General features: G+C 33.3%; 1 protein-coding gene across 22 annotated transcripts; it reads left to right on the forward strand.

Moving 5' to 3' along the window:
- Window positions 1-2,655: 2,655 nt before the first annotated feature.
- LOC119080729 (basic salivary proline-rich protein 3-like) lies at window positions 2,656-9,324 on the forward strand. 22 transcript variants are annotated; one of them, XM_037189246.1, is made up of 17 exons: window positions 2,659-2,783; window positions 6,073-6,120; window positions 6,357-6,420; window positions 6,484-6,682; window positions 6,780-6,842; window positions 6,905-6,967; window positions 7,030-7,092; window positions 7,155-7,220; window positions 7,282-7,344; window positions 7,407-7,472; window positions 7,536-7,598; window positions 7,669-7,734; window positions 7,797-7,862; window positions 7,925-7,990; window positions 8,061-8,123; window positions 8,197-8,232; window positions 8,798-9,324. In XM_037189246.1, exons 2-17 carry the CDS (start codon window positions 6,100-6,102, stop codon window positions 9,036-9,038), a joined length of 1,269 nt encoding a protein of 422 aa, XP_037045141.1. In that variant the 5' UTR covers window positions 2,659-2,783; window positions 6,073-6,099; the 3' UTR covers window positions 9,039-9,324. The 22 variants fall into 22 exon arrangements, with proteins under 22 accessions (XP_037045163.1, XP_037045165.1, XP_037045147.1 ...); XM_037189252.1 differs by lacking the exon at window positions 7,669-7,734 and having other exon boundaries at window positions 2,657-2,783; XM_037189250.1 differs by lacking the exon at window positions 8,061-8,123 and having other exon boundaries at window positions 2,658-2,783.
- The last annotated feature ends 4,181 nt before the right edge of the window (window positions 9,325-13,505 follow it).

A 13,505-nucleotide genomic window follows, 5' to 3' on the forward strand; every position in this document is an offset into this window, starting at 1 on the left:
TTTCATTATTCTTGAACATTACTCTCGACATCACTACAAAATAATAATAAAAAAAACTGTGGCATCATGACCATTCACACTGGGATATTTATGGTGATGTTATGCGATGTTTCTAAGCATACAACATACCTTGGTATATGTACATCACTCTATCAGTTCAGATAAAAATGGAATGGAATGCTCATTGGGAATTGTTTAAGTAATAAATGCAAGAAACAAGTACAATTAAAGAAGACAATCACTTTGTCATTATTTCGTTATTATTGAAAATTTACAACTTTTTGTCTCATCGTTAATATACAATGTTGGTATTGTTAATTTGTGCTTTTTGACTTAGATATTATTGTGGATATGTAGGTGAATAGTTTAGGATCGAGCGCACCAATTACCATAGCTAACTCTTTTCCGATTTTGGAATAATCAAATCAATCATCATCAACGCGCAGCTCACCCCCCAATTTCTTCTTCCAATAAAAAATGTAGAAAGCTCATTCGTTCCGACTATTCAATAGGAAACACGACACATTCCTTGTCCACAAGTATTTCGAATTCAGCTATGAAATCTGTTGAACCAATGAGATGTCGAGCTTCTTTTACGACTATGACCAACGCACTCCAAAACAGGCATAAGAACAGATTTAAAATAAGAGGCATACTCGCTGCAGTAGTCAGATTTTTTTTTATATAAATTTAGTTTTTTGTGTTGGTAATACCACTGCCAAACGATCAAAAATAAAAGGCTTTTCGACCGTTAAAAATTGTCTATTACTATACAAGGGAAGGAATTTGATATTTCGTATCCAAATGAGTAAAAGACACCGAGGGAAAAACAGGCACACGAACAGATTTAAAATAAGAGGCCTACTCGCTGCAGTAGTCAGAATTTTTTTTATATAAATTTAGTTTTTTATGTTGGTATAATACCAGTTCCAAATGACGAAAATAAGAGGCTTTTCGACCGTTAAAAATTGTTTATTACTATACAAGGGAAGGAATTTGATATTTCGTATCCAGATGAGTAAAAGTGTCCGAGGGCTTACTCATCGTAATACGAAATATCAAATTATTTCCCGATTGTAGTATGACGTTTTCCTTTACGAAGGAGGGAAAGACTTTTCCCTAGGGATGAAAAGCCCATTTTCCCTACCTAGTAAAGAAAAATATGTTCTTGTGCCTGTTCTTGGAGTGCGTTACCCTGATTGTATTGTAACCGTTCAAAATTCGTTAATCTAATTTTGGATGAATTTGGAAAAGTAGATGACAAAAGAAAAATAGTTTGGGCTCAAGTTCTCCTGAAAAAAATTGAGAATTACAATGACTTAGTGGTGGTATTGTTTTTCAAAGAGGGTTATTCAAACATCAGACCAAGAGGCAAATATTCATAGAAAATTATTTGTCAGTAAAAAGAAAATTCACCAAAATTTTACGAAAGAAAATCCTTAAATTTATAGAAAATCCTCAAGTAATTATCAAGAAAATCCGCAAAATCTTAGAAAGTCCATTAAAAGGTAAAAAAAATCTTTGAAAATTCATCCAGAATCAGAAATGAATCATCTAAAAATATTTTGAAAACGATAAGAAAATCCTTGAAATCCTCAAAAATCGACGAAATACAATGTGTGCTCGTTAAACTCGTTAACTATTTTCCTCGGCCCTACACATATTTCGTGCAATAATATCTTCGAATAAAAATTAAGACAAAATAAATGAATAGAAATAGAAACATCTTAAATACACAATTATACGAGTGTAGCACCACACATAACTTTTAAGTTTTATTTGCAAAATATGTACAATTCACATAGCATTTTTTCAGTTTTGAGCTTGAGTTTTAATTTAAAATGTGGTACATTACGATCATAATGATCTGAACAGTTTTGTAACAATTGCAATCACCTTCTCGCACAGTATTGCCTGCTATACCCATCCGAAAGAAGTGCACATGCATTTTATATTGCATTTAAAGAAGAAAAAAAACTGATGATAAATGTGTACATTACGCTCACATTATTATTATTACGTATGTTTTTTATGCCTCGAATATAATCAAGTCATAAACGAATGAAACGCTGGAGTAAAGATTTTTTTTGAATGGAATTAAATATTTAAACGAATCGGTGCAATATGAATAAGAAGAAGAAGAAAAAACGGTGATCTTTACATCTAATCCGTAAGCAGCAACAATTAATTTTATTCATTTTTATCTTTTCTTTTTATTGTTGTTGTTAGTTACGGTGCCTTATAGTGTAATAATAATGTTATAACGTCGAGTCGCTGTTAAAATATTCATTCCGTCATATCAGCATGATTTTACTTACCGAATTTACCGAATATTCGCATTATTATCTAAAACAAAAAACAAAATCTGTTTCCACTTCCATACCCATACCCAACCACCTCTGTGCTGCACCATCTTCTCCAGCATAAGGGGGCGATTGGTATATTGAAGAGTATGTATTATATGCATAGCATGTTCTCTCACTGAAAAATATGAATGAAGAAAAAAAAAACTGTTGGAGGTTTGTATGGTTGAGCATAAAATTTCAATGAAATTCTCGTTTTTTTTTAAAAAAAAGGTGCTCAATTTGGAAGTTCGACAGAGTGAACCTTCACACTCCTTTCTGAATTTGCAGAAGAGGAAAGAAAAACTATGCAGCAATTAGCCGCTGCTCTTTAAATCTTTTTCGTATAAAAGCAACGGATTTATGAGTCGACTATTTATTATTTGTGCGTTCATTGTACGGTTCAAGTGTTGACGAGCCTATAGGATTTTACTTGAGACGGTTAGTGGTTTGAATTTTGAAATTTATCATCTAACTAGTTCAGTGTGCGCTAGTGATTTCGTAGTTTTTAAGCGAAAGTTTCACAGAAGCTTTGAAGGATTATTATTTATAAAATAAAAACGGCAAATCTGAAAAAAAAAATGCAAAAATATTTTCGGATAGATTTTGTTTAGTGTGTGTTTTTTGTGATCATTAGTTGCAGACCAGATATGGATAAGAAAACGTTTTCAAGCCAATGAGTGATCAAAAAATTATTATTTTTTTAAATGTAAAATTTGTTTTCTGACATCTTGGCAAACAAAGTCATAAAAATGAGATTTTTTAGAAGATTTCCATAAATTGGTAATACAGAAATTTCAAATGCATCGTCAAGTTCGTCGTGTGTCCATTTCCTTTTCAAAACGGATAATGGAGAACAGAGATTCTATTTCGAATTTCCCGGTGAGTATGGTAGATCATAAGGTACCATATTTACACTTTAACTGCTTTTCGTGGAGTATCGCTAAAAATATTCAAAACCAATGTTAGCAGAAAATGGTACCTATGATTTACGTACATACCGGTTAATTCAAAGTAAAAGAAACAAGTCCTAGATTCTGCAAAAGAAAATCATCTTCAACGACGTTGATTTTCGTTTTTCAAATCACCAAAAGTATGGACTTTGAACTTCATGTCCTTTTTAAAAAAATATCTTCCTTTTTCACAGACTCTATATTGTCTTATAATATCGAGTCTATCTAATCTGTTAATAAATCTGTGATAAAAAAATCTCTTATCTAAACTATTTTAACATAAATATACCATATTAGCTGAAGCTAATAACAGATCAGTGATAAAGCCGTTTTTGTCATAAATTATCATGAGCATCATTGTTATAAAAATAATGAGGAGAGTTTTCCCGTTTCTGTAATACACACAACCATTTTCTTTTCACACTTTTCCCATGTTTAAGCAATTTTTAAAACGACCGTATCACATTATATTGTCAGTTCCTCATGCAAACGCACAATATTAATGTCACCGTAATTAATTGAAAATTCATAAAACAATGAGCCTTCATATAAACATAATGAATCTTCAATCAAATACATCTCTACCTGTGCACTGGCATGCCACACATCACAAAATATATTTGCTTTATGTTTTCGAAAAATATTTGTAAAAATAACAGAAAAATTTACTTATACTTACCATTCCCACGCGTTGTGTGCTGTGAATGTTAATAATTTTATATTTTTACATAAGAGTACCTTAACTGCAATCAAACAGTGAGCTTCCATACATTTTAATAACTAAATTAATTCGTACATACAGGATACAGGTCATTCCAAGCATTACTGCACAAATAATTGAAAATTTTGATATATGTAATGTCCGCGATAACGCGGTGACTGCATGAAGAATTTCGTAGGAAAATCAGTCATTCTACCTTTTTAAAATTCAAAACCGGGGTATATTCGAGATTCGATTTTGACCTATGCACAATTAATAATTTAAAGTCAGAAATTGCTGAGTCTAAATCGCATTATTATTACCTTTCCATTTGAAAAGCTCGTAAAGTTATATGCAACGGAAGAAAGTGAAAATTTGTGTGAATTAGGAAGTTTTCATTGGTGGTATATAATCAAATGAAGTAGTAGATTACATCCTTTTTTGGAGCTTTTTATTTTGTCTACTTTGAGGGCTGCAGCCCGTGCCATACGCAAAAAAAAGTTCCAGACAATTACGTAATTTATTTTACCGCTCATGTTGATGAAGTTACGACTTAGTTTTTGGGAGACTTTTTCGAACAGAATCGCAAATACTTCTTGCTTTTAATTGCTTTTTCAAAAGCAAAAATTCTAATTAGATAACCCTTTTCGCCAGCCGAGAATAACAAATGGTCCTACGCCAATAACATTTTCAGATTTCTTTAGTTCCCTATGTTTGAGAAAATTCATAATAAATTGGGGCAATCGAAGGAAGGTCACCAATAATTTGTTCAAAAATGTTGATTGAAAGTTGTATTTGCTGATGTAAGGATAAACTGAATTAACATAGTTTTATGGGAATGTTGTTGATGAAATTTCAATTTCGTTGATGAAATTTCAATTTTGTTGGAGAAATGGTCATTCAGTTTAGAGTGTTATGTAAAGAAATTAATGATAACGTTGAAATCTGCGCTAGACGAACAAAAAAAAAATAAGGACCGTCGAGTGGTTTATATAGAAAGGTACCATCAACAATTAACAGGTATCAAAAAAACGAATAGAAATTATTATCGAATTGCTTTACGTAATTATTACTGAAAAAGTCAATCTTGTCCATCAACTAATTAACAATTCAAATATACATGAAATAATTCAAGGTAAATGTTTACGGAACAAAATTATAGAGAAAGATTATCTGTGCAATAAATTTACATAATCGCTCATCTATACCATCTAATACCACACTACATTTCCACGCCATCGACCAAATTAAAAAAAGCTCCATCACAAAAGACAAAATTCAATTTTAAAAAGTCTGCAAAAAAAGCATTTACCCATAAACATCACGAAATTATACCTAAAAATAACAATATAAAAAACAGATAAATTAATTTAAAGAAGAAGAAAAAATATTTTGTCTAGTATATACCTACCACAATAGCAACAATAATAAAGAATATGCGGAACATCTCACCATTTAAATATCCCCATAAATTATCATCACTTTCACTATTGATAAACCGACTCGATTAGACATTAAACTTTAGCAGAAAATTTACTCCATCGGTATAACATACGCTACGGTCTATCTGTAGAAATATTCGTGTTTGATTCTCTCTTGCATTATCCATTTGACCTCAAGTAGCATCTTCAAACATTTACATAATTCATCACAATTCCATTTGCTCATAGCCGTATAAAAACAAAATTGTTTCTTCCACAATGGATTGGTGCTTTACCTGTTTAAGCACACACATATTATGTAGTACAAACATGTAATATTTGTAGACTAAAATGTTTGTATACGATAAGGCAAAGCTACTTACGACCGCAAGACTAACGTAATAATAGCGTTATAGTGAATCAAATTATTGATTCAATTAGAGATTTCGGTGTATATAGAGATATTATTTACTGACTGTGTGTGTAGCGCATAGTAATTTTATTCAAGTTTATTGTTTTCAATATCAACCACGATGTAACAGCGATATTTGTATTTTAATGATTTGGCTGGATATATAGCCGAATTGATTCACCTGTCGTTAACATCATTAATTAATTCATTTTTTTGTTGACCTTTGAATTTTTTATATTTTCAGATTGTTTAGATTTTTTATTCGTCAACAATGAGGGCAAATTTGCATTTGGTAAGCAACATTTTCTTTGATGATTTTAGGTGTCAGTTTTCGACCTTACAGCATTTTGCACATCTGCTTCATTTTTTTTACTTTGATATGGTGAATCTGTAGTATGAGTCGAATCAATGACTCGCGTGGGCTAGCACCACTTCTTAGCATTTGTAAATTTTTATAGCTGCACAGCTGTCTTCTCAGATAACTTAATGTATTGATCAATCCTATTTAATTGAACTGTAATTTCCTAGGCTGCAGTTGTTGTCCTTTGCTACATTGGAACAACAATCGGAAAAGATGTTGTAAAGCGAGAAGGTTCGTTATATGACTTATTGAAAATAGCTTCATTTTACTAATATTTGAAACACTGTTCTTTAGCTCCACTACCATCTAGCAATTATTTACCGCCATCTCAACCGTCATCAAGTTACGGAGCCCCAAGTCAGGGTAGCTTCGGAGGTGGATTCGGTGGAAGCTCGTCGAGTTTCAGTGATGCTGGTCCATTGTCCAGTTACATACCGCCACCATCAGGTATCCCATCTGGAAGTTACGGTGCTCCTCCAAGTGCTCCGAGCAGGTATTGTCAATGAATTATTTTAGTTTTTGTTTATAAACATATATGTATGATAAAATGAAATTGGACGAAAATGTGTTTAAACTTTTGTTTTCTGTAGACCAAGCTCCAGCTATGGTCCTCCCAGTCCACCATCGCAATCATATGGGCCACCACCAAGCAGGTAATAGTAGCATGACAAAATGAAAAAGGACGAAAATATTTTAAAAGTTTTGTTTTCGGTAGACCAAGCTCAAATTATGGTCCTCCCAGTCCACCATCGCAATCATATGGGCCACCACCAAGCAGGTAATAGTAGCATGACAAAATGAAAAAGGACGAAAATATTTTAAAAGTTTTGTTTTCGGTAGACCAAGCTCCAACTATGGACCTCCCAGTCCACCATCGCAATCATACGGGCCACCACCAAGCAGGTAATAGTTGAATGACAAAATGAAAAAGGACAAAAATATTTTCAAAGTTTTGATTTCATCAGACCAAGCTCAAGCTATGGACCACCACCCAGTCGACCTTCTCAATCGTATGGCCCACCACCAAGCAGGTAACAATTTCATGCCAAAATGAAACGGGAACACATGGTTTAAAATTTTTATTTTCGTTAGACCAAGCTCAAACTATGGTCCTCCTAGTCCACCTTCGCAATCGTATGGACCACCACCAAGCAGGTAACAATTGCATGATAAAATAAAACGGGTCGAAAATGGTTTTAAACTTTTGTTTTCTATAGACCAAGCTCCAGCTATGGACCACCACCCAGTCGACCTTCTCAATCGTACGGAGCACCACCAAGCAGGTAACAATTGCATGTAAAAATGAAAAGGGAACAAAAAGGTTTTTTAATTTTTGTTTTCGTTAGACCAAGCTCAAACTATGGTCCTCCCAGTCCACCTTCGCAATCGTATGGACCACCACCAAGCAGGTAATAATTGCATGACAAAATGAAACAGAACGAAAATATTTTTCAACTTTCATTTCCTTGTTGTCTTTAGACCAAGCTCTAGCTATGGACCACCACCCAGCCAACCTTCTCAATCGTACGGACCACCACCAAGCAGGTAATGATTGCACGACAAAATGAAACGGGTCGACAATGTTTTTAAACGTTTGTTTTCTTTAGACCAAGCTCTAGCTATGGACCACCACCCAGTCAACCTTCTCAATCTTACGGACCACCACCAAGCAGGTAACGATTGCACGACAAAATGAAACGGGTCGACAATGTTTTTAAACGTTTGTTTTCTTTAGACCAAGCTCTAGCTATGGACCACCACCCAGTCAACCTTCTCAATCTTACGGACCACCACCAAGCAGGTAATTATTGCATGACAGAATGAAACAGGATGAAACGTTTTTTTAAATTTGGCTTTCTTGTTTTCTTTAGACCAAGCTCCAACTATGGTCCACCTAGTCCACCTTCGCAATCGTATGGTCCTCCACCAAGCAGGTAAGGATTGCATGATAGAAGGAAACAGGACGAAAATGTTTTTAAACTTTTATTTTCTTATTTTTTCCCACAGTCCACCTTCGCAATCGTATGGACCACCGCCAAGCAGGTAAGCCAGAGTGTTCAAATAGGAAATAGATGAAGGTGGAGCACGAAGATTAATTCAATTGAATAAGGAAGATTTTACGTAACATAAGAGTTGAGTGAAGTACGTAACTTCTCAAAGTGAAGTATCGTAACTTCTTACGTACTAACGTTTTCCTCAAGTACTTTTCTGCTATAAGACGAAAAGGAGATTGGTCATGATTTCAGATATGAGGATATCGAGTTTTGTACCAGACAAAAAAAAATATTTTTCTTTAGTAGTAAGACGTTACGTAAGAATTTACGAACTTTAACTTTATGTAAAACAACCTTAATTTTCGTAGGATCCAATTTTGTGCTCTATTGAAATTGAATTAAGATAAAAATTCACGGTTCGACATGTCAAAACGCTCATAATTCTGCTAATTTCGTAGAAAGGTTATTGTTCCCGAAATGCTAAACTATTCCCACATGATGAAGTGTTCCAAGAAACAGAAACAAGCGAGTCGATTTTTCGTCGAACCGGGATTTGAAAGAAACCTTTTATGAAAAAAAAAAATATTAACAAAAAAAATTTATAAAAATCGTAGACCAAGCTCCAATTACGGACCACCTCAACAAAGCTTCAGTCCTCCATCAACCAGTTATGGCGTTCCTGCTGCTCCATTACCAGTAGCACCATCATCAAGTTACGGAGCTCCATCTTCAGGAGGATTCAGCAGTGGTTCAAGTGGATTCGGCTCAAGTGGTTCGGGAGGTTACAGTTCGGGACCATCAGTTCCAGCGACAATTCAACAAAACTACGATTCTAACGGAGGATATCAGTACTAAATGAACCGGTAATCGGATACATTTAGTTTTGAATACTGACAAGATATGCGAAAACGATGTTACTTTGGACATCAGGTAGATGTAACGTGTGCCTTATTGATAAAAGAAAAACAGCAAACTATCCCTATTTGAGAATCCTTTTGAAAAATATCGATTTTTTGTATAAATTATTTAACTTTCCCTTTTTTACGTTAGTAATTTCTGTTTTATAGCTCTAAGTGTCGTGTATAGTCGTCGTGTTTATTTATAAATTATAGTCTTAAATTATGTACATTTATCTTCTTCAGAAAAAAACCATCAAAATAGACACCTTAATATCTACAATAACTACTAAGAAAAAGATGTAACTGATCTCCTCGACTTGTATAAAAAAAACTTTTACATTAACTCTTGTATAGCTTTTGGATCTGTGTAGAAAAATATGTGATTGGAAAAGTTGCATTTTCGTTAATAAAACCAACCTTTTACAATTCCTCAAATCGATTTGGTTTCTCTTCTTCTCTGATGCATGGGTGTTAAGGAATAACACACAACATTATCAAGAAATGACACAATACAGTATATTATTTAGAGCTGCAGTAGTAGTGTGATGTATGGTGTGTGTGATGCCCGATTTTTGGCTTCAAGCTTCAGGCAGGGCATATTTTAAAGAGAATTGAATTCCCCAAAAATTCTTTAAAATGCTCGAAAATATGGTTAAGAAATATCAATTAAAATTAATTGACTTGCTTACCGAAAACACATAAGATATAAGAATTAACAGGCCTTAGAAGTGAATAAGTAAAAAAAAACGTTCACAAAATTAAGGAATTTAATTCCATTAAAATAGGCCCTGACTTCAAGTGACAATGACTTGAAATATCAGCAATGTAAGTTTAAACAACAATCCAGTATGAAATTCACCATGTCCGTCAATTCTGATATCTTCCTATTTTCTGCAATCTTTTCGGTGTAGAATTTGCTTTCAAATCGGAATGACTTGCAAAAACCAAACGCACTAAAAAAAGTCGATCGGTTCTATGAGAAATTACTCAGCAATTTAATTTTCACCAAACACAAACAGATGTAATATATTTACGTAATCCAGTCGTGTACAAATAATTTATTTTATTTTCAAAATCGCTTGAAATGTATGCATGTATTCATACAACGAATGCTGGTAAAATCCATCACGAACTTAAAGATGAGAGTGAGAGTATACAAAGAAGGTAGGGGTCAAGGTGCTTAACAATTTCCTTGAATATATTATGCAGAAATAATGTTAAAAGTCACAGAGAGATTGTTTGAATTAATTATTTGTGCAGACCAAATCGTCATAGGTGTTTGGTGCTGTGCTTTTAGTTCCATGAAAATAATTTGTTGTTATTTTTAAAACGCAACACTTAACAAACAAAAACAAAATATGTCGATGTCGATACTAGATTGTCCTGTCCTTATTTACTTGTTAATGACAAATTAAGATAAGAAATATTTTTCGCTGATAAAGAACGTTAACACTTTTGTAGAGTGCTTAGGGTTTCGCAATTTTTTACTTCTATTGTTTTAAATATCGCCAGAGATCGAAAGAAAACCTTCTTCTTTCTTAATATATTTTACATGCTGAGGGCGTTGAAAGTAGCATGCAAAATACTATGTCCTTTCACAGAAGGCTACTATATCAGAAGTATAATTATTGGGTCTATTACATCATTTGACTTAATAACTTTTAAGACATTGACATTGTAGCAGCCTCAACCGTATAAACAAGTATAAACAGTTTTGAAGCAAACAGCTGAAGCAAATTCATGTTGAAATTTCACTGCCTCTGACTGTAGTTAGAACTCGTCATTTTTTTTGTCGTCGTTGTCGATAACAGATGAAGATGTTTTCGTTGATTATAATAAGGCGTCTTCCAATTTTACAACTACATCCCACGTACCAAGGAATTCGTGCAATGCAGCACAATTACAAACCAATTGATTTCAATGAATGTTAATTACTTTTCTTGCAATAATTGCTGATGCTGATGCATACCATTAATTGTGGGCAATGATTTATTACGTATTATGTGAAGAAGTGGCGATGCTTCGAGGTAAATTCATTGCACAAAAATTTATAAATAAATATTTTATGTAGGTATTCGGATGCCCACTGGTAAATGAATGTGAAAAAAAAAATATTTTTTCGTGTTGTGACGATGATTTGTGTCTTTAGCTTCCGATTTCTTAAATTAATTTATCTTTGAGCTTTAACACTGCTAGCAAATCAGTTTGTTTCGACAGGTGTCACAGGCAGTATATATAGGTATAACCGTTGATAATTTATCGAGGATTTTTCTGTTTTAATTTTACTTTTCGTTTAGTAACAAATTAATTTGACTCGCTGTTTAAATGAGATTATGCAAATATTGCAATCGTTTTTTGAGTATAGCTTGTAGGATCGAAATTTTATTATTGGAAGGTCTATAAGAAACAATTATAAAAAACGTTTGAGATTTTAATTTGAGGTTTAACCTAATTTTGAGAGCGATCTTCTTTGTGTGTTAATCATGTACATGCATAATAGAAGAATCCATTCGTAACCTGTCACATACGGCTATTCATCTGTTATCGATAACGAGGAAAAAAATACTGACAAGCTCTGGGTAATATGGTCCTCTATAAAGTCTGTATAGCAAAAAATTATGTTAAAAAATTGAAGTACAAGATTTGAAATCAACCGATAAAAAATACTTTCATCGACGGAAGAAGAGCCTTTTAATTTTTTTGTTTGAGAATTTTCAATCTGTCTGCCTTTTACGATTGAATTGAATGTTTTCTAGCCAGTCAGTTCCTAAATAACTTCTCTTCTAATATTTATCTGTAAAATCACGACGTAGTAAAGTAAAGACAGAAAGGAGAGGTTTACTTTTCGACAGTGTTCGCGACTGAGGTAGGAGTTGACTTTATAGAATGAAGACAATAAATTTCACGTGAGAACAAACTTGAGTTTCATGCCTTAAAGCTTCGTATAAAAGTCGGGGAAAGTGTTTTTTTTTAGCGAGTATGCATGCATGCAACTCTTGCCTATGGCTCGGGCTACAACACAGCATGCTTGGCAAAAAAAATCACCCCCAATATGCTTGTCAATCTTATCAAGGTCCTGAAAGAAGAGAGGCTATGGCACTTCTGTGGTGATCATGAAGTCAGTAGCACAAAAATTTCTCTCTTACTAGCTAGATTTTTGAAGGCTTTTTTAAAATTTCGACTTACCAAAAAACTTTTTTCTTAAAGTTGATTGACCTTTCACACAATCTGTAATGAGTGAGTTTACCAAATTTTGTGCCACTCGCCTTTGTGGTTATTTGAACCTGTTCTTTCAGAACCTTGGATCTTTTTACCACCTCACAAAAGATTAGTTTACCTCACAAAAGATTAGTTTACCCATGTATTACAGCTCCCTCGTCAAATCAGCCACTACTGCCTGTGTTTACTTTACTCTGTCGTGGTAAAATGGTAGGGCAACGCAACATATGAGACGAACTTACATGTTTGCGCTTCACTTACAATGACTGGTTATCCGTCGAGTTACATGTATCTTCATGCACTTGCCTGTCGTAATTTTATTTTTCAGAATTATCACATCTCATCACAACGACTAGTTTGTTGCTCTAGAAAACACAGTCGCAATTTGAATAAATTTCCAATTACAAGAAAAACAAAATAAATACAAACGTTTCGTATAAAAAAAATGATAATTATACAAACTAAAATGCCTACACCATGACCATCGCCAATGATAACCATCAAAATGATTATATTGTGTTGTGCACGCATGAAATCAAAAGCACCATTTTCGGTTAATGGGCTTTCAGTTACACAATAAATCACGTAGATAAAGTGTTTAACTATGTTTACATAAGACGTTGAAGACGTTGATAATTGCAAAAATACCTAGTTTTCTTAAGTTTAAACAATGTAAAACCACTGCAATTTATGGTATGCCAGTGGTGTAAGGTGCTGCTGGATTCTTTGGTTTATTATTTGATAATTATGTGTGTTTATCACATTCATTCATCTTTAAAAGAATAGAATAGGTTCATTTGGACAGTAATTTTGCTGATAATCAAGTATTTAGAAACGAACATTTTGTTTTATAATTGACCGCTCGTATAATATTGATGATTACAAAATGGGATTAACTATTAGCAATTAGCATTGATGAATGGCGTCGGTTGAAAATAAAATCGATTTTTACTTCTTTTTTTGTTAGTGACATTTTTATTGGCAATATAACGACCCAATGATACGGTAATAAGGATGAGAAAGTGAGCAAAAGTTCAAACAAATTTTTGATGATCGGAAGAGAAATTTTGCAATATTTTTTTTATAAATAGAAATTTTGCCTGATTTTTGGCAATATAAAAGTATTGCCGTGTGTCTGATTTTTAAATATTACGTTTAGTGTGTTAGCAAAACATGCAAAACACTTGATCGAAATGTTGTTTGT

The sequence above is a fragment of the Bradysia coprophila genome, unplaced genomic scaffold (assembly GCF_014529535.1).
Source record: "Bradysia coprophila strain Holo2 unplaced genomic scaffold, BU_Bcop_v1 contig_350, whole genome shotgun sequence".
In the NCBI taxonomy this organism is placed as follows: Eukaryota; Metazoa; Arthropoda; class Insecta; order Diptera; family Sciaridae; genus Bradysia; species Bradysia coprophila.

What these genes read in the sequence shown, in the direction of transcription:
- LOC119080729 (XM_037189246.1), top strand. Translation starts at nt 6,100, where the DNA reads ATGAGGGCAAATTTGCATTTG. An exon ending in TACGGACCACCACCAAGCAG is followed by an intron (nt 7,735 to 7,796) that starts GTAATGATTGCA and finishes TGTTTTCTTTAG; the next exon opens with ACCAAGCTCTAGCTATGGAC. An exon ending in TATGGTCCTCCACCAAGCAG is followed by an intron (nt 8,124 to 8,196) that starts GTAAGGATTGCA and finishes TTTTTCCCACAG; the next exon opens with TCCACCTTCGCAATCGTATG.